This window comes from Lagopus muta, chromosome 1 (genome assembly GCF_023343835.1).
Source record: "Lagopus muta isolate bLagMut1 chromosome 1, bLagMut1 primary, whole genome shotgun sequence".
NCBI classification, from domain to species: domain Eukaryota; kingdom Metazoa; phylum Chordata; class Aves; order Galliformes; family Phasianidae; genus Lagopus; species Lagopus muta.
Window position 1 is genome coordinate 24,520,593 of NC_064433.1, and position 22,863 is coordinate 24,543,455.

General features: G+C 40.1%; 1 protein-coding gene across 5 annotated transcripts in view; it reads right to left on the reverse strand.

The window, feature by feature from the left end:
- The window catches only part of MET (MET proto-oncogene, receptor tyrosine kinase), an 89,312-nt gene that overhangs the window by 26,778 nt on the left and 39,671 nt on the right, over window positions 1–22,863 (reverse strand). For all 5 annotated transcript variants that reach the window (XR_007377370.1, XM_048946743.1, XM_048946727.1 and 2 more), the window contains exons 4-10: window positions 15,859–15,993; window positions 14,303–14,476; window positions 8,783–8,943; window positions 7,489–7,591; window positions 7,144–7,280; window positions 4,837–5,001; window positions 3,880–3,979 (exon numbers count right to left, since the gene is read on the reverse strand). Coding sequence is in view for 4 of the 5 variants with exons in the window: in XM_048946743.1 (XP_048802700.1) it covers window positions 3,880–3,979; window positions 4,837–5,001; window positions 7,144–7,280; window positions 7,489–7,591; window positions 8,783–8,943; window positions 14,303–14,476; window positions 15,859–15,993 (975 nt within the window). In the remaining variant the exon portion in view is untranslated. The remainder of the gene's footprint in view (window positions 1–3,879; window positions 3,980–4,836; window positions 5,002–7,143; window positions 7,281–7,488; window positions 7,592–8,782; window positions 8,944–14,302; window positions 14,477–15,858; window positions 15,994–22,863) is intronic.

Below are 22,863 nucleotides of genomic sequence, written 5' to 3' on the forward strand. Positions count from 1 at the left end.
GTAGACAGGCTCCTGATCAAACACCACCCCCCACCATGCCCTGCTTTTGCACAGAAACAATGCAAAGTGAAAGGAAGGAATGAGCTGCTATCCTCCTTGTGCATCTCACAGAGGAACTGAAGGTGTGAGCAGAAGTAAGAGGGTTGGTGTATGCTTATGCACTGTCTAGAGCTCTCGGGAAGAGGAATTCATGCAGCACTCCTCAAATTCATATTTTTTGCACTTAATAAGAACAAATGGTCAAAAGAACTCTTGAAACCACAATTAAAAAGAAACATGTTGCAAATACTTAAACATACGGTTCAATAGCTAGAACATTTTTTCCACTGAATTTGAAGAAGGCAAGACATATTGACAGTGTTAGTGGAATGTAATATAAACACAATTAATATGAACATAGTATTGAATAATTTCAATGACATTTAAATAAATATGAAAAGAAAATTATGAAATTGAAGCAACTTATTTTTATGTTACAGAAGATAAATTTTCAGAAATACTGAACTGCAAATGTGTGCAACTTCCATGTTTCTTCTACAGGAGGCTGGCATCTGCTCCCAGAGCTTTTCAGTTTCAATGACACTGCAATTCTTATAGGCTGCTTTTCCATAGAAATTACCAGCTCTATTGCTCATCTGGAAAGAAGCAGATGCCCCAAGAAGAACAAGCTGATTCTGTCTCCTGAGGTTTTGAGATGCTGAGCACTCCCAACAACTCCTCCTGCTTGCTGAAGTGACCCTCCACTCACACCCTGACTACATCGGTGCTCCAGGCCCCAATTAAGCTTGGCAGAATGAATTAATGGCTTGGGGACAGATAGATGACAGGAAAAGGAGAGAGCTCTTTTAAGTCAGGCACCATCAGTTTTAAGCAAATGAGAGAGCATCTGGGAGATGGAAGAAAGGGGGAACAGAGCTCTAAGCTCTTACATTTATCATGTAAGGTCAGAGTTTGGTTTGGTTTTTTCAAATGACAAAGAGAAAGGCTGAATCATAACACAGTGCAAATAAGTAAAATTAGCAGGAGGGGCTGGTAATCTGTTGCTTGTGTCCACTGAGGGTTAAACTAATTAGCAGCTGGGATTCGAGTTAATTGTTAGAAAGAATTGCTTCCAAACCACTAGGTAAGCAGGTAGAGCAGCTCTCTCCAAAGCTTCTTTAGGTGAGATTGTGAAATTTCCTTTTCAAGGAGCTTTAATAACAGCCTAGACAAATATCTGTCAGGCAGTGGTCTGAGTATGTTTGCTGCTGCTGCAAAGAAGCGGGCCAGGCGAGGTCTTTGTGGTACCTCCCAGCTGCACTTTCCTTTGATGCTCTGGGATGTGTTTCAGTGCTGCCTTCAGTTTTCCCAAGAGCCAGAGTTTCTGAATGCTGACAAAAGCAGCTTCCTGGAGGCTGATGAGAAAACTGAAAAGAAAAAGGGCTTAAAGGACAATTAAAAAATGACTCAGTTCATTCTCCTCTCCCAAGCTAAGGAAGCGAAAAGATACATTGCCTCAGCTGCAGAACTTGATTATGTTGGTTTACATTGCACTGTCTGTCTGGGCTAGCTCTATTCAGGACTACAACTGATTTTCTCCTTTGTTAACGTGATAGCTGTCCATTGCATTGCTCTGGATCACTACTGGAAAGAGTTCTTCATCATTATTTATTTCTGTAATGAGTGGATGCAAGTTTGTTTTTTGGTATACTGCTCATGCATAGGGCCCAGAATCTCCCACACAGAATGAAACAGGTTGCAGCCATAGGCATCCTTTGCAAGCAGTTTCCTCACTTACATGGTGCAACCTTTTTTTTTTTGTTCCTTCTATGTGTTCCCCTTCCTCCTGAGAACAAATATCCATCCTGGAGAAATAAACTTGAGGTAGAGATTGGTGGCAGAGCTGAGCTGCCACAGAGGGAAGCCATGGAGTTCCAGAGGCCTTTAATTGCAATGGAACAAAATATATTACTTGGGCAGTGTCAAAGCATTATACACTCTTGATTACAATCTGATGGAGGTTATAGCCCAGCCCTCCATGCAGGGGGATGTGACTTCATGCACAGCTGCTTTTACACTGGCTCATATTCCTAGAGCTACATAAAGATATTGACAGTGGTAGGGGACAGATACCCTCATGGACAAGGAGGCTTAGACTTAACTCCTCTTGTCTGTTGACAAATATATAATGCACACTGAAAGGTATGAAAGAAAAAGAATATGGCAGATTAATTGTGACTGTCCATGCCTGTGCCTTTTTTAAAATAGCAGGTTAGAAGGCAGCACAGGAAGAAATCACTGCTCAAAGGATTGTTTGCTTCTCTAGTATTGGTTGCCTGGAGTTGCCAATCACTGCTGGAGCATGGATTTACTTCCTTACTTCAGATCTTTTTAAAGCTGAATGAATCCTGAGAAAGTCTCCAGACACATTCTCTTCGTGGATTTTGAAGAACATGATGTTATGATATATTTTTACATCATGTATTGTCAAAATTCTCACACTAAATCAGATTGTGAACTCCAGCAAATTCCAAATATTGTCTGTGCTTACTGACTGGAAATCTGATAAGCAAGGTATGCAAAATCTGTCCCTGAAGAGGGGGAATTTTGCATATTCTCCCAGGGGAATAGAGAAAGCAAGAGAGTGAAAAAGAAAGCAAGCTCATATCAACACAAAGCAAAATCTAAAGAACTGATTTCAGCAAATCTTTTGCTCTTAGAAATAATTGTGCCCACAGTGCTGAGAATAAAAAAATTCTGAGCTTGGTTGATTTCACCAAAATATTTTATTCCCCAACTCATGTGAAGTACATTTTTGATAACACTGAGCACTGTTAAATTGCAGGGGCACTGATTTCCAGATTTAAATCTGTACCCACTAAATTACAAGCCATGATTACATCCAGCTGAAATTCAGGTTCTAACACTGAAAACATTATGCAAATCAGGATCATGAAGAATATTATGACCTTGGAAATATAAAAAATGGAAAATTTGCCAACATACTAGAATTCAGTACAGGAAGTAGCATATGATGTTCATTAGAAACAAGCTAAGAATTTGAGCAGTAGTGTAGCGTGTTATAATGTGTGTAGGTTAATTTAACTTCAATTAGGCTAAACAGACCACAGAAGATGAGAGAATGTCAGAGATGTAAGACAAATGTGTAGGCAAAAGGTTACAGGAAACAGTTCCAGTCCAAGTAGCTCATAAATGTCATCTTGCCTCATAAAAATTGAAGTCGATCACATGACCATACCTGGTGATCATATTTAGGTTAAGATACTGTACATTATCAATTCAAGTAACAAAAGAAACTTCTGAATTTATGTTCATGAAGAGGTTTTCAACTGCAGATGCCCAAACCTTTCTCAATATGAGTTACTCAACTAGGGGTAAATGTTTCCTAACTTACCAAACAGGTAATTTGGCAATTAGCTGTTTTTTAAAACAACGCCTACTCTCGATTTTATACATACTTTTCCTCTTTCTTTGATATTTTTTTCATTTTCCTCTTATATTCACAGTCACCACTGAAATATATCCCCTACTTAACACATTTCAACTTGTCTGGTAAATCTGGCATACAAGTATTTTGTTGTTCTGTGCTTAGTCATTGAACTGCACTGCTAAATTGTGATATAAAAACCTTATTATTGGACACTGTGAAAGCCTAATCTCTTTGCAACAGTTTTCTTGAAAATTACTATTCTCCTCCTCCTCTAATTCCCAGTTTGCCTATGTAAAGCTATTTTTTTTCACTGAAAAACTCTTTGAAGAAAGCATTGGTGAAAGCCCTGAAGTTTTATGGCAAAAGTCAGTGTTTTGACTGAAAATTCTGTGCCATTCATCACATGTACAATGCAAGATAGCAGATTGCCTTCTTCAAGACAGACTCACCACAGAGAAGTTCATTCCCAGTTTAGGTACAGTGATCACCATCCGAGGAAAGCACACTGAATTCAAGTTGATTCCCTGAGCTGTAATTGTACTTCCACCACTAGGGAAAATGAAAAAAAGAAGAAGAAGAAAAAAATGTAAGTAGGATAATGATGCATCTGCTATGATAACCTTAATTACAAATTATATTTTAAACTAAATGACAACATAAAGCCAGAACTAGGGATAAACAGGGTGAATGCAAATACATAGCTCTGAGCAGCAAGATTATTTTTCTGGGAAACAAATTTTACACTTGTTATAACAACTAACCATATACAAGAAAAGAAAATTAATTTTAAATATTGTGGTGTGCCAGGATGTAAAACAAATGTGTGAATTTTAAAGGAGAGCAAATTTAACGTTTTCTAACTTACTTGCTGCTTTCAGTGGTGCTGAAAAAGGTGTCTTTTTTACTGCTGACATTTTTTTGGCAAAGGCAGATGGCTTGGATTAGAGCTACTGATACAATAAATATGTCACGTAAAAATACACACGTACTACCATATGTATATATTCATATTTATTATTCTGTGGATTTAGATGGTTTTAAAATCCATTTGCTCTCTTTAGTACCGCTGACTTGTCACATTAAATGAGTTTCCTCACTAATCAGTGTAATGTCCAGACACAGCATAGGAAACTCACTTAGCTGTACAGTAGGTATCTCAGCAGGACATCACAGGTACACTCAGCAGCAGTTAGGAGTTAAATCACACAAAGAACAGAGGTGCCCTTCCCCCTTCTCCTTCACCTCTGAAAGGAAATGATCTGCCCTCTGCAACTGCACCATAATAGAAGCAATTGGCATGGCAGATAGAGATAAAAATGCAATTTCTTTTGATAGATTGCTGCACGGCACAGCCACGCTTCTTTCATTCATTTCTTCTCTTATTTCTATGAGTAATTTTTACTCACCTAAGAAAAGATTTAGCTGGATGAATTTTTAAAACAACGGGGTCTTCCCTGTAGGTGAAATAACCTTTTGCATCTCTGATAGCTCCGTCGATTCCCACCCTCACGCGGTATTCCTGTGGGATTCCTTGTGCTGGAGTGTAGCACTCCACAGTGCTTTCCGATGTGCTGGAAACAGAGAAAGGCTTGCTTGTTAGTGTTATAAAACACATAGTCTGTTTAAAATCTTACCCTTCAGTAAGCCCCAAACCCACCTAAAGATCCACGTGTGAAAAAGAAATGTTACTGATAATCACCAAAGAAGGCTCATGTTGCAGAAAATAAGCACAGCACAATGTAGAAAAAGCAACAACGCTTCTTAGGCTCCAGATTCACCTTAATTTGACTGCCGTGCACCTTGTCTGGTGAAAAGCATTTCCTCAGTGCCAGTGACAGCCCTGTGAATGCACATGTTGCCCTGTGCAAAGGCAGCTTCCAGCCTGGAAAATGACACCAAGTTCAAGGAGAATGGCTTTTTCTGCCGTGACTAGGCAACAACATATTTCTCCTTCTAATGCACAGGACTCGGCCTGTGTTAAAAAACTCAAAAAAAAAAAAAAAAAAAAAGAGTGGCAGGATATGCAGCATCTTTTCAGAGATGTTCTGCACTGGGGGAATCTATTGGCTCCATGTACTAACAAGGGATAGGCAGGAGAGGGCAAGGAGAAAGGAGGAGTAGGCGAAAATTCATAAAGAGCTGGCCAAACCCGGCACAGCAGCAGTCTTGGAGATATTCACCTTTCCCTCTTTCTCTCATGCTTGGCCCTGGAGGTCTTCCTGTGCTGAGATCATTGGGTGAGGTGAAGGATCCTGAAGGTTGAAGCACGTAAATTGTGACCACAAGGGCACAACAGAGGCAAGCGTAAAAATTGATTGGAAAAGCAAAACAATATTCTAGCAGGTGGTTTCAATGATTTGGGCCAAACCACATTCAATTGCCCTCTAGGTGAGACCATACTCAAAAGATGTTTCCAAATCAGACAAACAGGCATTTTCTACTAGTTCTAGAGCTTTCCAGGAAGGTAGTGTTTGCAGTGTGCACTGAGGTGTTAGTGATTCATTCATAAATGTCTAGAAATGTTTACCATCTTTTAAAGGAAAGAAAAAAATAAAATAAAATTCACCCTTGATCCAGCTATACTCAGAACTGGGCATTACTCCCAAGAGGGAACATCACACTTTGGGTTGAGAAATATCTAACCTGAAAAACTGGCTAAGACCTTCGTATATGAATCTATACAACTTTGCTTGTAAGAAGAGGAGTGCAGGGAGAGTCTACTTGATAAGCCTGAAGCCTAGATCTGCCTCTGAGGGGGCAGTCATCTCACCCCCACAATAGGCATCTCAAATGGATTAAATGAATTATTCCTAAATGTTCCATGTATTTGTCCAATAGCTGATCAGATGAGATGATATCAATAAAGCCTACCCTGAAGTATTAAGTAGCAGCTGAAGATCTTAGTAGTGATTAAATATTGAGTTTGAACACCTAAATCCCTTTGTTGATTTAGTCAGTTCTGATCAAGAACATAACATAAATCATTTACCAGCAAAGAATAAAATTCAGCTCTCCTGACTTCAAGTCTGACATCAACTAATAAACTATTCCTTCTTTGCATCCTCTGCAAGTATGACTTTTCATCACTATAACTTTCCAAAATCTTTAGGAGAGACCTAAAATGTATACAAATTGCAGAACACCTTGTTCCTGAAACACAGTTGGCCTGATTCTGCCCTTGGTAGTGGAGGTGACAATTCTGTTCACACCAATGGGAGCCAGCCTGCTCTACCCGAAAGAGGACCAAACAAGGTTTACGCTGTTGCCAAATGGCTACTGAATTCGGAATGTTTGATTGCCTACTACAGAGAATCTGTACTTATTATTTTAATAACACTGACATTCAGATAAGATTCAAAGCATTTTCACATGTCAAATGTTTTTGGCTGAGTTCCTACTGGATCCAGTAAAGAGCCATGAAGAAATTCTGGCTTAATCCTTAGAACTATTTTATACATATCAGGAAGAGTGCTGAAATGATGCCGTGATGCATCACGCAATGAGACTTCTAGTGAACTGCAGTCCTTTCTAGGAAGCTTCTAGACACTCAGGACCTAAGCCAGAAATGAATGCTTACTGCAGTCTCTGTTCCCTGATATGTGAGATAGAGAGCAGTGTGGTTTTTTTTTAATTTATTTTTAACTCCATGATATTTTAACCAATATTAAAGCATTGTTTTACATTATTATTATTATTTTTTTTTTATACATTACCTTTTCAAGCTGCATGGTTTCTCACCAACAAAAATCCTTCTGGATTTTCCACTGTTTAGGTATTTGCCAGCTATTGTTAGCAATGTTCCTCCAGATTTGGGGCCATAGGTAGGAGAGATACTTGTTATTATGGGATTCTGAGGGGGGTAAAAATAAGAAAAGAGGACTGTTCAGTTATGTTTCTGTATTTTCAAAAAGAATAATCTCAACACATTTATTAGCACTTCTATGAAGTAATAATAAACAATAACATAGAATTATCATACTGAATTGGACTCATGAAAAGTCTTCTTTCAGTTCACACTGAAACTAATTAGACATTAAAATTCTAATCATAGTGCTTACCACATATGAAAATGTATTGAATAGTGTTTTTCCATGTCCAACAGAAACACTACTGGATATATTAAAACTTGCATTTTTTGCAGCAGGAGCTGTGCATTCCAGCCTTTGGAAAGCAAAGAAAAAAAACTGCATTACATTTATTTTCCTAGGTTGATCATTTCGTATTAAAATAAAGCCACGACTACTTCATAACAATGCTGAACCCATACAGAACTAGTCATCAATCTGTGCGTGTCAGGTATATTTCAGAAAAAAAAACAGTAGGAAGTACTGTGGTCTTCTTCAATACTAATTACAAATGCCATGGTGTTTATACATAGACAGAGAAAATAATTTTAATAAATCAAATATATTTCTGAAAAAAAAGCAAGCTGGAGAAAACAAATGCCTTCCAATCAATCGGTTAATTTGGTTTTTGGAATTTTCCCTTGTGTCAAATTTTGGCAGACAACAGCATTAGGAAAACTACATCCTATGTATATTTATTGTTTAAATTTAAATACTGCCAAAAATTAAACTTGAACTTTTGTGGCATGATGTGTCCATTAACTACATTACATTCTCCGAGTCTCATATAGGAGCCATTCTCTTTAAATCATTTAGCTTGCATTAAGACTGCTCAGAGCAGCAGAAAGGCACAAGCTCAAGACTGCTGGAGGGTGACCTCTGCTACTACAAATGCGGGTAGGGAAGCCGTGTCATGCTCTGCACATTGCTGTGTTAGTAATCATACACTCTGATCTGAGAGAGGATATTCATTGAACTTATTATTTCTTCACGATAACAACCAGAATATCCTCTGTCTTGAATTTAAGCCATTATCCCACTGTCTCAAATATGTATTTTTGAAGAAGAGTGCCTGCAAAGGGCCATGAGCAGCTTGATGACCAAATCCCTTCCTCTTCTCACATTCCTCTCCAGCAGCCTCAAAGATGAGGAAGATGGAGATGACATATCTGAGCCCTGCAGGACCCTGGCTAAAGGAGCCTGCCATATTTTCAAACCCTTAAACAGTTTCATTTAGTGCCAGCTCCCATGGGTGTAGAACAGCATTTTGTAGTCAAACTAAAAAAGCTGTTGCAAGAGCTATCGGCATTAACCAGCTTTATGGGCTCTGTGGAGCAGTTTTCCTGGGGAACTTGTCGAAATGGGGGATTGCTTAATACCAAAATCTTCTGTTTGAAAATCTGAATGAAAGCAGAATATTTATAAACCGAATGTTTGTACCATTAGTAAATCCATTCCACATAAAGAACATCTTTATAAAGGAAATTTTGTACTTTAGGTTTCTTACTTGTTTTTGTTGCTAGATTTTGCTTCCAGAACACAGATTTGTCCTCCGATATGGATGACTGTATTTCTTAATTCAAACCTATTATTTTTGCTGAATCCGAAGTCCCATCCACACAGTGTCAGTTTTGTCCCGCCTTCTAAAGGAGCACTGCTTGGGAGAATCTGTTAAAAAATATTTTGTCACTTGCATCAGGTTTTCTTGAACTTCAAACGGAGTCAAAGAATGTGCAAAGGAATAATTTTAGGAAAGCATTTCTTCTGGCGGTTTATGTCCTACCATTCATCTTAATTGCTCTTCACCTTTCATTCGTCACATTATGAGCTTTCTCTGACAGTAGCAATAAATAACAAAACCTATACTAGAAAGCTTTGAAGGATGGTGTTTAGGGGCACTGAACAAGCTGTGCATTGTAATAGTCTTTTAAGTCCTGTCGTTCTTGTCTTTCACATCTTATTTCTGGCATGTTAAACATACAATGTACTTATTTTGTTAGAAGCTGAATGCTGAACACAAAAGAGCCCCCAAATGACCATTTTCTGTCAGCTTGATGAAAGTCAGGTTCATAGTGAAGTAGCTTCAAAGACACCTAAATCCGAAATTGGATTGGCTGTGATAAAGTTAACGTGACTTCTGCTATTCTTTCCTTCAGTCTTTTACATTTGGTCACCTCTAATTCCGAGTTAAAAATAAACTACCTCTCAGAAACACAGAGACAATCTACAAAGGAAATGCTTTTTTTTTTTTTTTTCCCCTTCTGTATATTGTAAATTGTCCTGTAAAATATAACAATGGTGGGAAAAAGGTAGAAACACTATAGAAGTCTTGCAGAACTCAGTAAAAGTGCTGGTCAGTACTGCCAGCAACAAATATAAAAGAGATATTGGTTTAGGGTTTATGGGGACTTTTAACAATACTGCAAAATTGGGCAAAACTGCTAGTGCTGCTGGGCAAAAAACAGAGCATGGAGGATTGAATTTATATTTGTGGTTGTACTGCCTGAATGTCTTAAACTTAATGCTTTAGTAAGAGTAGTTTTGCCCCTAAAATGCAATACAGCTGTGCCTTTCAAAGGACTTGACTTCATTTTCAAGCTGAAAGGCAAGTGTTTGAGAGATACTTGGCTATTATTTCATCTGGAAATCCAGTAAGACACACATTTCTTTTCAACTTTCTTCAGGACTATCATAAATGAACTACTGTAGATAGAAAGGAAGCTGAAGAATACTTCAAAAGAATTATACCCTATATTCTATACGGGGAAATTTATTGCCACCATTAGAAAGCAGACAAAGAGTCTGATCAAAAATGCACTGAAGTCAGGAGGAATCTTTCCTGCTTTAATGAGCTTTGGATCAGCTCTCAGCAAGCACAGAAGAGGGAACCCGTGCAGGAACAGTGCTTCTGCACAAATCCCATAAACAGCAGATATGCTCTCACAGCCTTCCATTGCCCAGTGCTGCAGTTTAATGTGGGGAGCAGTACTGCACCCTGTGGAGCCTGTGCCATTCCCAAGTTTCAGTTTCCCTTCCTTTTTAAAAAAAATTTCCTTCAAAACCTGGATTGACTTCAGATCATAGTTTTCCACTCAGTATCTCAGCAGACTATTTTTAGGAGTAACAAAAACCCCACCAAGAACTGAAATTGCTCTGTGGGGGTACAAGTTGTTTTGCACAGTAACGCACAGACTTCTGGCATTTGAAGAATCTGAAATTAATCGTAGAATCATAGAATTCCTCAGGTTGGAAAAGACTTTAAAGATCATCAGTCCAACCACAACCTAACCTTACTACCCTAACTCTAACAACCCTCCACTAAATCATGTCCCTGAGCACCACATCCAAATGGCTTTTAAACACATCCAGGGATGGTGACTCAACCACCTCCCTGGGGAGCCTATTCCAGTGCTTAGCAACCCTTTCTGTAAAGAAGTGTTTCCTGATATACAACCTAAACTTACCCTTGTGCAACTTGAGGCCATTTCCCCTCGTCCTGTCACCTGTCACCAGTGAGAAGAGAACAACCCCACTCTCGCTGTAAGCACCTTTCAGATATTGGAAGAGCAATAATGTCCCCCCTCAGGCTCCTTCTCCCCAGACTAAACAGCCTCAGATTCTTCAGTCTCTCCTCGTAGGGCGTATTCTCCAAGCCCTTCACAAGCCTTGTTGCCCATAATCCATTAAGTTAGCAATAAAAGGCATTAAAATCAAGCTTCACAAAGCCATACAAAATCGAAACCTAAGGCACTTAGCTGGTTTTGAGAGATATTAGCCAAAAGGGACATGTGATAGCAGCCCATATGCCTTGACTGAGGAAGAATGAAAGTATTTACTACGTTCTGTAAGAGGTGAGATTTTGAAGTAGATAGCAAATAAACACACCAAAACTTACACTTTTTTACTTAACCTTTACAAAAATTCCTCTACAATGTTTTCACTCATTCCTTTATTTCAGATGGCCTTTATGATGAAGCCAATGAAAGTCAAATGTGGTTTCCCAGATGTTTTCTTGGGAGAGCGGACAGGAATGAGCAGAGAACCTACCGGACTTTGAACTGAGGCACTCAGGCATCTTGTGTGTGCTTACATTATGCAGGTAGCAACAGAAAATAAGCAAAGTGCAAAAAAATGCTATGAAATTCAGGACTTGAAAATTGCTGGCAATTCTCTGTAGCCAGGAAACCCATTGAGAGCCTGCAGCACATCCTGCCATGAGGCTGCAGTTCTGCATGTCGCTGCCGCTCCCTGGCTTTGGGCTGTAGGGCAGAAAGCTTTTTCCAAAATGTAAAAGATTCTGTTTTTCTTTTCCTTGAGTTCTTCTAATATCCACTCATGTACTTTATACACCATTAGCTAAAATAGCTATTTATTAAAGGTTCAACAGCCCATTCATTTTAATTAAGAGTGAAGAACATGCAGAGGCCACATCTGAAGTTTCCAGCAAAACCTCCAATCTAAGCAAGCAGCAGAAGGTCTGATATTCCTGATACTTCTGCAACAAAAGCTAAATAAATGACTCACTTTCAAAACAACAACACACCATCCCAGGCTTTTAGCCACAACAAAGAATCCAAAGGGAGACCAGTTTATTTTTCCTTTCACGCACTTCACCTCTTAGAGTGACCTGAACTCTGCATGCAGATGCCTATAATTTGTTTCATTATGGAGTTATCCCAAATGAGAATCCTTCAAGTCCCCAAGAGCTCCCCTAGTGCTGTCACTCAGGCTGACAAATCATGCTCTGGTTGCAGGTGGGGCGGTTGGTGGAGGGACATCTGTGGACTGTGCTGCTGTGGGGCAGAGCCCAATGGCTCCAAAGAAAAATGCTTAGAGCAGGGCAGAGGGCTAACATGTCAGCAGGACTCCAATGGGAGAACCTCGTGCTTCCTCTCTGCCATTTTTCCTGAGATGAAAATCTCTTTTTTTTTTTTTTAACCTTTTTTTTTTTCTTTCTCTTTCCACTGCACATTGCTCTGTCCAATAATGAGAGAAAACTTATTTGAAGACTCATCTAACATTCTTTGCATCAGACCCTCCGTGCTCCCCTCAGGTTAAAGCGCTCATGTGACATATCCTAAGCAATCTGCCTCACTAAATCTGCAAAATATTCGAGAAGTAGGACTGAATTTCAAATACTATGCAAAGCAGGTCATCCTCTGTTTGTTAGGAACAAAACAAGCTTGTTTCTCATATTTTATGCATATGGGTTTAAATACAGATCAGAAGATGATGAATAATCTGTTTTACATTTTTTTCAGTAATAATGTTAAATGTCATGGTCCAGCAGAGCATGAAATCTGTCTTAACAGCTAGCAATCCAAAGGGATTTGAGTACTCAGGGTTTTTTTTTTTTTCCTAACAGACCTTCTAGAAGACTTCCACCAGTGTTAGCACACTGTAATTCAAGATTGCCTTCAAGATCTAACAGTGTCACAGATCCATATCCATTACAGGGGCAGGCTGGACTTGTGCTGAGTGGGTAAGGCTGAGAGCAGTGCATGGGGAAGGGGAGCGTGTGGCTGGCACCATCCCTGCCTGCTGCCCACATCTAAGGCACACTCACCAAATGAATCCTCCCAGCAGCTTCAGGGGGACACCAGAGGTGGCTTTGGGGATATACTTCTTGGTCTAAGTATCTGTGCATGGACACTTGCTTCTTAAAGTTGCTGAGCACATGTTGGTTGAAATCAGAGAGGATTGTTGTAGCTCAGCACCTTTGAAATTCAGAAACAAAACAATTCCAAGCCTTAGAAGTCCTTTTGGATGCATGGAAATACACTGCTAATGCTGAAAAGTTTTGCTGAGAAAAAATGTTGAGGGTTACTACTTGTGCTTGAGCTCTAGGAAAGCCAAAACAAGCTAAGAAAGATGGTTTGGTCCTGAGGAAGTATATAAAAATAGGCCAGGACTAATTCTCAGTGTATGTCTTTGCACTGGTGACTCATCGTTTCTTAAAAGTGAGGACCAGAAAGGACTATTTGATCATCTACCACAGCTTTTCTGAGATGGCTGTGATCTTGTATAAAATGAAAGTGAATGATTCACCTTTGGAGTTAGGAATTTTTTACATCTCCTTTATCCAAAGGTAGAAGGCAAGACAAACTCACTTACAGGTGTGCTCACATGCACACAGCTCTCCATACATTTTGAGTTTGATTCCTAGAACGCCTCACTGTCTGATCACTGAGTTTTCTCCTGGTTTAGCTTTAAATTTTGCATCTGAAATATGAAAAAATCCTATCTGTATGAATGTGTTTCCAGATTACCAGCAAATATAAAGTTTTACAGTAGTTTTGCCTCTTTAAAATGTTGTCCATGAAATTATCAGTCTGGTTGAAAGAAGAAAACATTTGGTCCCTTTCCCTCTGGGAGTTTCAAGTGTCAAAACTTCATCTCCATTTATAAGCTGTATACTCAGAGGAAAATGTACTTTTTAGCTGCAGAGTACAGTTTAAATGTGTTAAAAGGAAATGGGTGCAAGTGCTACTGGAGAGCTTTATGCTTGCTCCTCCCTCAGCTTACTGGTCCATCGCTGCTCCTAAAACCTCAGCCTTCACAGTTGTGCCAGACCTCACTAAAAATAGCTCTGTTAAACGTTCAGTCACCCCATGCAAATCTCACACTGACCATGGCTAACTGGAAACAGGGACAAACAGTGGAGCTATGCTCATCTGCCTTGTCCCTGAACACCCCTCATAGCCCATGGAGAGCAGCCTCCGGCTGTCCCCTCTCCTGAGAACCCAGCTGCTGTAATGAGCAAGGAAACTTCTCTCCTTTGCTTCTCATATTCACCAACTGAGCATCTGGGGGCACCTCCTCCTATATACCTACCCTAAAGGCTCATCCAATCCTTCAGGCTTGTGAGGCAGCATTAAAGCAGTGTTGCAAATGATCATGGCGTGGGCACTGTTGGGTACGATGGGCTCTGAAGGACGGTGGGCAGGCTGCCCTTCACCCTGTGGGCTGGCCAGCGGCCCCTGTGCACTACCTGTGGTATGTAAACACCAGGAGCAGGCGGTTTTACCTCATAAACTCTTGGCAAGCAGGTCTCCTGGGTCCAGGTCCCTCCGCCGCATTCGGGAGCCCTCAGGCACCGCTGGCCACACCAGCCGCAGCGCATGAAGGCAGGTGCCAGCAGGCACTGGCTGCAGGACTGGAAGTGGTGGCAGCCCGGCCCGTTCAGCGGCACCTTGGTTATCTGTTGATGGAAAGAGATGGCACACAGAGCCTTCAAATGTGTATGCTTGCTGGCAAGGAGCCTCAATTTATGCGCTGTGTTGTGGTGCTACTCAGATTTCAGCTGTGCAAGTTGTGGTTCGACTTCTCTTTAGCTCGATAATTATAGGATCTTATAAGTAATTTAACTGACATGATTTTAAATTCACTTGGGAGAAACCCTAAAGGCATCTTAATGTTATATACAGTTACTACCAGCATCTGGTGTTTACAGCAAGATAGCGTTTTTTTTTGCTGATGGAAACAGCAGTGTGCTCCTCCCAGTTCTGTAGCAATTCTTGGAAAAAGCAGTGTGTCTCAGTATGCCTTAGTTCATATGTTTGCAAAACCAGTCATGGTAGCTGTTTTGGCTCTGGTGAGGCTACACTGGCAGCCGTGACACACTGGTCACACAATGGCCCAAATACAGTATTTAACACTTATTATCAGAAAACTTACCCTATATCTAAAACATAAATTGAAAATGATGTTATATTTCAAAATATCACAATAGGTATGATAATGGTAGTTCTAAATATATGTTATCTGTGCTCAAAATATTAATATTAGCATATATTTGCATCGTTAGATAAGTATACTTCATACTTCAGTACCTTTCTTAGGTACATTCTCTTTGAAAATGACTTTTATAAATATCTAATACATTTCTAGTAAATGATTAATAGCCATCTTTAGTAATGGCTGATTCATTTCTTTAAATTCTTATAGAACTCAAGGAGTCAAATTATTGCTTACGATTAGGGTTTAGGATTATCTGTAATATTATCTGCTAATGCAACAATGTTTTAAGCTCATTCTACAATGCATATCCTACTAATGACAATAGCATATTTATGACAACTCTTCATGTTTTGTTAACCCCTTGTAATCTGCCTGTGAAAATATTCCTCAAACCTCACCATGAGCAGCATCTCCAATTTTAAACACACCCACCTAAGACCTGCACACACACCTCTCTTCAAAAAGTTATAATGTTATGACACAAATGAACAACAGTCAGGGAAATTCTGCATGCCTTCTTTTCTTAGGCCATTGTGTAGTTTTCTTTGCAAGCACTTGAATTAAGGACAGACATTCATCCTGAGATTTGCATCTCCTGACTTTTGTTGGTTTATATCACAGTTCTTACATTACTTAATATTTCCCAATCTTAGTCTGTTGGTTTGCTAAGGAGGGAAAACAGTCTTGGAGGAAACTTGCTCTTTCTGTGTTCCCAGGGGAATAGTAAGGTTGGGAGGATGCAGGATATAAAACCACAGTGTAAATAGTTGCCCTTACCAAAAATCGCTGCTCTGGGTGCAGGTTTACATGGGGTGTGGAATGATGAGATTATGAACCACCCACCTTTTTTCCAGTCACTACCAGAGTATAGCCATCTGCTGCTGCTGACTGCTCAACAACAACCTGGGGAGAGACGGGGTGGGAGTCCAGCTGAAAGCTGACGTGTGGAGCTGTGGACTCGGAGCGGGAAACCACTATCTAAGAAAGACAGAAATTCAGAAAATCAGCAGGCGACATGTGACACAAATGCATCCTGCTTGGCTTTCTCACATCGCTGCCACTTTTCTGTTTGCATTAATTACTTCGCATTACATTGCATAATGTTTTGCATAATGTTTCATCATGGTCTGATTAAGCCTCTATAAAATCCACTTTATTTAACACAGCAAAATCATGGTTGTTGAGGGATCCTCAAAATGCATCGTGTTTATTAAAATATGAAGAAGTGCATGCTTTCAGTTCCTGTAATTTCAAGTATTTAAAAATCAACCATAAAAGATGAAGATGGGTCACTTAGCCAGTCTTGTAGATTTAAGAGTACATTTAAGAAAAAAAAGAACTGTAGCTACAATGTCTAGTTAAAGGAGACTTCAGACCATTGAAGGTCAAATGTATTTTCATTTATTTTCACCTTTGTCCTTCAGCTTGAAAAATAGACTATACCATGTGTCATTACTATCTGGACTTGGTGCTGTTGGAGTGCAAAGCTATGGCAGGAGCAGATTGTGGTGGCCATGAGCGGTGCTATGAAGCCACAAGCAGAATCGCAGAATCACAGAATCACAGTTACAGAATGGTTGGAAGGGACTTCAAGGATCGTGAATCTCCAACCCCCCTGCCACAGGCAGGGCCACCAACCGTCCCCATTTAATATTAGACCAGGTTGCCCAGGGCGTCATCCAACCTGGCCTTGAACACCTCTAGGGATGGGGCATCCATAACCTCTCTGGGCAGCCTGTTCCAGCACCTCACCACTCTCATAGTTAAGAACTTCCCCCTGACATCCAACCTCAATCTTCCCTCCCTCAACTTAAAACCTTTATTTCCCCCTTTTCTGCAGTTATCTACCCTTTCAAAGAGTTTACTTCCTTTCTGTTTGTAGGCTTCCTTTAGGTACTGAAAGGCTGTAATGAGGTCACCCTGCAGCCTTCTTTTCTCCAGGCTGAACAAGCCCAGCTCCCTCAGCCTGTCTTCACAGGGGAGGTGCTTCAGTCCCCTGATCATCTTCGTGGCCCTCCTCTGGAATCTCTCCAACAGCTCCCTTTCTTTCTTGTACTGGGAGCTCCAGACCTGGATGCAGTACTCCAGATGGAGCCTCACAAGAGCAGAGTAGAGGGGGACAATCACCTCCCTGTCCCTGCTGGCCACCCTCTTCTGATGGAGCCCAGGATGCTTTCCGAGCTGCCAGCACACTGCTGGCTCATGTTAAGCTTTTCATTCATCAGGATCCCCAGGTTCTTCTCTTCAGGGCTGAGAAGAACAGCCCTGTTCTCAAGGACTTCTCCTTCCAATCTGTACAGATGCCTGGGATTCCTCCAGCCCAAGTGCAAAACCTTGCACTTTGCTGTGTTGAACCTCATTAGGTTCACCCAGGCCCACCTTTGAAGTCTGTTGAGGTTCCTCTGAATGGCATCCCTTTCTTCCACTCAGCTTGGTGTCATCAGCAAACTTGCTGAAGGTGCACTTGATTCCGTCATCCATGTCATTGATACAGATGTTAAAGAGCACTGGTCCCAGGACAGACGCTGGGGGACGCCGCTTATTACCGGCCTCCACCTGGACATAGAGCCATTGATGACCACCCTCTGTCTGTGGCCTTTTAACCAGTTTCTTACCCATCGAGTGGTCCACCCATCAAATCCACATCCCTCCAGTTTGGAGATAAGGATGTGGTGGGAGACCATGTCAAAGGCCTTGCTCAAGTCCAGGTAAATGACATCGGTCACCTTCCCCTTGTCCACCAATGCCATTCCTCCAGTCATCTGGGACCTCACCTGACAGCCACGACTTTCCAAATATGATGGAGAGCAGCTCGGCAGACAGAGCTCGATTCCCAGAGCTGCTGAACTGGTTGTTGCTGCAGAAAGGCCCTTGGCAAGATGAGACTGGCAACCTCAAGTTCTATGTCCTGCTGACTTATGTATGAGGTGGGTGTCCAGAACAGTCTTCAGCACCTCTTAAACAGCAGAGAGTACTGGAGGCTTCTCTAGAAGATGTTTCAAAACAGGAGCCTAATTTAGTTGTCCTGAAGCTCTTTTCTAAGGGCCCTCTCAATTTCAGGAGATCTTAAGGAGATTAGTCACACCAGTATGAAATTCCCCCACTAGTCATCTCTCTTCATCTTAAGTTACCTACATACTTCTGAGAAATTGGGCCTATTCCTACAAACACATGCTTGACTTTACTACTGTAACTTTGTTGACTTTAATGGGATGAGTCATGGTTGTTAAGCACAGGCATAAAGCATCTGCAGATTGGGGTGGATATTTGATAGCAAGACTTTATAGGCTTGGGTCTGCAATCCAGAAGGATGTGCACCCAGTGTGATAGAAGCAGACAACAAAGGCAGAGGATTGTTTACATAAGGGAAGATCATGTTCATATTTCAAAATCTGCATCACGTGCAGTTTACTTAAGGAATTTAGAATATCAGCATTTGTTGAGAAGTTGAGATTCAATGGAGTTCATTATTTAACAATATCGAAGCTATTCTGAAAATAACTGGTATGTTGAATGTTTCATTTTTCCTGTAATGAAGCTTTTCTCCTGACTCTCAAGGCAGCATCAGAACAGCCAGGACATTGACTTACACAATTTCACTGGCATTTCCCATTGCCAAAGTCTTTCAACAAGATGGCTGACTCCAAAACTCGACTTAGAGATGCTGTAATTACAGCTGATGTTTTGTTGTAATTCAAGACTTAAATAAAATATATGAGCAGTTAATTTTTGGCGATAAAAGCTTCACATCCCAGGGGTACTTACAGTTTGCAGTTACAATAATTTTTTTTTGCCCTTAAAATGAAACTGGCATTGTTGAAGAATTTGCTATAGGTTTGTTTCACAGTACAGAAAGTACTTTTAGAAATCGATATGGTCTGATCATTTTCAGTGACACAGAAGTATGGTCTCTGACTCAGTGTATTAGGGCATAAGCTCTGTTTTTATATTCAGGACAATGAAAAATAGAACAGACTGCAAAGCTGCATGGAAAAGCTTGATTAATGTTGGCATTATGGGGAGAGGTATCACCACAGCTGCAAATACCTTTTTAGTTGATCATTAGCCATGTCTCATCTCGAATACCCACTGCTATAAAATGCTAAGAATTCTTTTCTATCATTAATCCAGGCTTCCTCTTATTGCCAAGCATTCTTTCTTATTGAGCCACAGTGTTAACCCTTTAAAGACATCTGTGTGGCAACTTCATAACGATACATGTAAATTTAGATCCCTTATCTCTACAATCTTGGAAAATTATTTGGTACATTAAACATCAAATATTTGCTGTGCTGGGGTTGATAATGAAATCACCTGCACAGAGCCCAAGTGAGTAGACTTTGACCTCACGACACACAAGGAGCTCAAATTACACTTCCTAATTCATTCAGGACTGTGGAGTAGAAGTTTGCTGTTTTCCTAGAACTAATTTGCCAGCCTATAGTTTTGTAGTAACAGACTCACAGTGCCGAAAAGCTCTTTCTGTTCTATATAACTGTGCCACTTTTGCACGCATCAACCCAGTCCTTGAAATTCCATCTTACTCTTATCCAACATAATCCTGAAAAGAGAGGCGATTTGAAGACAGTTTCAATAGGACGAAGAAGAGGCTACTTAGGACTCCAGTGTTATTCTCAGATACATCTGATTTTTATTCCTTGGAACTGGGCTGGTATATATGCTGTTTGGCATTGTTTTAATGTGGCTGCACTACCACATATGGGATACTTCTACAATGAAAACAGTACTACAGAAGGATTTTCTTTGCAAAGGCTTTAAAGCTGATTGCCCAAGTGCTGTCCATTTCCTTCCTTCCTTCCTTCCTTCCTTCCTTCCTTCCTTCCTTCCTTCCTTCCTTCCTTCCTTCCTTCCTTCCTTCCTTCCTTCCTTCCTTCCTTCCTTCCTTCCTTCCTTCCTTCCTTCCTTCCTTCTTCATTTTTATTTTCTAACACTTTAATGAGATATCAAGCATTTCTTCATAGCATACAAGAAATGAAAGTATACCTATATACCTGCACTCAAGCAGTTAAGAGAGAAGGAAGACTTGTGCAGATAAATAATTGACAAAAAGAGAACAAACAGATGCTAGATGTAAATGGTCAGTTCCTGCAATAGTCAGAAGTCACCAGGGGTGTTGTGCAAGAGTCTGTGCCATTTAATGCATGCATAAATGAGTTTGAGAAGTGCATGAGCAGTCCAGCGACAAAGTTTGCTGAGGATCCAAAAGCCTTCAAGGTGATGAGGACAGACTATGAAGGATGGCAGGAGGATTTTACAAGACAGCATGTCAAGGCAATAAAATGGCAGGTGAAACAGAACAAAGAAGATAAATTTAAAATGATACATGATAGATAGTTCCTGGAAAATATCATCTCTCTGCTCAATAGAAGTCAAAAAACCCCAAAACTTAGACATTATTAGAAAAAGATTAGAGAATAAATCAGGCAAGATCTTTATTTCATATGAATTCATGATTGGTCCAACCCTTGAACTCCCTGTGCAGTTCTGGTTATCTCATAACAAAAAGAATACTTTAAAATGGGAAAAGGTTCAGAGAAAAGTAACAAAGGTAATCAAAAGGCTGACATAAGCAGTCACTGAGTAGATTAAATATGGAAGCACTCAGTGTTTGTGATATGAAAAAGACCTACAGGATCCTGAGTGGCAAGGAGATAGTGGATAGGGATTGCCCATTTAATCTCTTCCAATCGAAGAACTGAATTCCATCAAAAGGCAAAAATGAGAATGTGCATTTAAAGGGAAATTCTACTTGTACATGAAAGAGCTAAACAGACAAAACCCAATTTTTCAGCTCAGAAAATACTCAGAACTTTAGAACCAAACATAGCTGAAGGCTTGAAGGAGAAGGTGTTACACATGATGCCCTGCTCCCTAGGTGTTCCTTTGTCACCACGGCTGGAGATAGAGCACTGACCTACATGGACCCTCAGTTTGAACCCATCTGTCTGTTCTGATGCTAAAAATCATCCCAAGCAGCACACAACCCTAGACACCCTTCTTAAAGCAAAAACAGTACTTATGTCTCTCTCTTTAAGAAAAACACAAAAAAGGGCAATCTTTGCATGTAACTAAGTACTTTCACAATGATAAGGGCCAATGGTTAATTAATTAATTAACCAATATATTATTTAATATATCCTTTATACTGGAAGCCAGTGATCACTTATGTCCATGAACATCAAAGTAATTCATTTAAATATTATTTTATTACCATGAGCATTAATGTTAAGTCAGAAGACTCTAGGTTAATTTATGGATAATATGGCAAATGAATACTTTAATAATTTGAATTGAAAAACAGTGTGCAGTGGCTTTTAAAAATAATAATTCTGATGCTCAGTTGTGCTGGTCAGCAGGATTGAATTACAAATGTTACTGTGTGAATTGTGAAATATCTTCTGCAAAAATGAGAAACCTTCTTAAAGGAATCACATCTAAGTATCATATTGTTATTTGTTCCCTAGATGTCTGGCAGGTGGAGGCCATTACCCAGCAGAAACAGGCTCAGGGTTAACTTTACTATAATGCCTCAAATGCCTCAGGATATTTGGCAAAACCTTGTGAAGGGCACATATGTAGCTCTCTAAATGCTGTATATCATCTTAATCCATGGAGAATATAATGGATCATCTCTAAAGGGTGCAAGATTCTCTATTCAAATGGAATATTGAAAATATTTGTCAGCAGGAGTTCGTGTTAGTTTGACTGTACAGACTTTGCATCATGCACTATTTTGCATTTTTTCTAGGATCATCAAGATACTCTCTTTACAACAGAAAGCTGTTAAAAGTAGAGATACAGGAATGAAAGCATCATTGATGTAGATTTTGCCATGGATTTCTGCTGGTTGAAAAATGACAAAATGGGAAGGTTTGCAACAATTCACATTCTTATAAATGCACACATATTTTGCATTTAGCTTGAACACTCCAGACTGGCAGTATTGAATTTCTGCTCCACAAAGGCAGAACAGGAGTGGGCACTGAGTAGGACAGCTTTTGCAATGGCTGCCTGCATCCCATCTCTCTTTCTTCCTCCTGGCTTTGCCTGATTTAAAGTTCATACTCATTTATCTGTGACTTCCTTGCACTTGCTTCCAACAAGGCTTGCCATTTGCACTAGTGGGTTTTATTACAATAATATTTATCTAGGAGGAAGGGAATTAGGTCAAAAGAAGTTTGACCAGCTCAAAGGGGAAAACGGCTTCCACTGTGCCGTGGTATAGATGAGTTGAATAACTGAAAGATGCAAAGCTCTGTACTCCCTAGTTCTGTATCCAACCATTTTGCTAATAGGCACCATGGCTTTGAGCCTCAGTTCCTGAAGCAGCGAGGCTTTGCCATTTCGCTGTTTACAAGAGGAGAGCAATGCTGAATGCCTGGCTCTCTTGCTGAATTCTGGGACGCAATTTTCCAAGCGCTGAGTGCAGTTCCAAATAAAAAGCAGATGTGATTAATTTTTCTATACTAATTTCTGTAACATGCATTGTGTTGCTTGGCATGTAGTCTATGAAAGCAGCTATGACACATACTGATTTTTCTCTTTTCAGGGAAATGAGATGTGTGTGTTATAGTTTGGTGGTGGTGTTTGTTTCTAATCATAAGTATTCCTGTGAAATGAATGTGACTGTCAAGTGTTCTCCACTCGGATATGAAAGCCAACAGACTTCTGCTCTGCACGTGAAAATTTCCCAAACCATTGATCTGCGTGAGCTGAGTCCCTGTTCTTCATCAGACAGAATGGGGTGCACTAAATGAAAAGATAAGGCAGCAGATAAAGGAAATCCCAAAGGAATCTCTTCATCATTCAAAGCATAATGTCATTGTC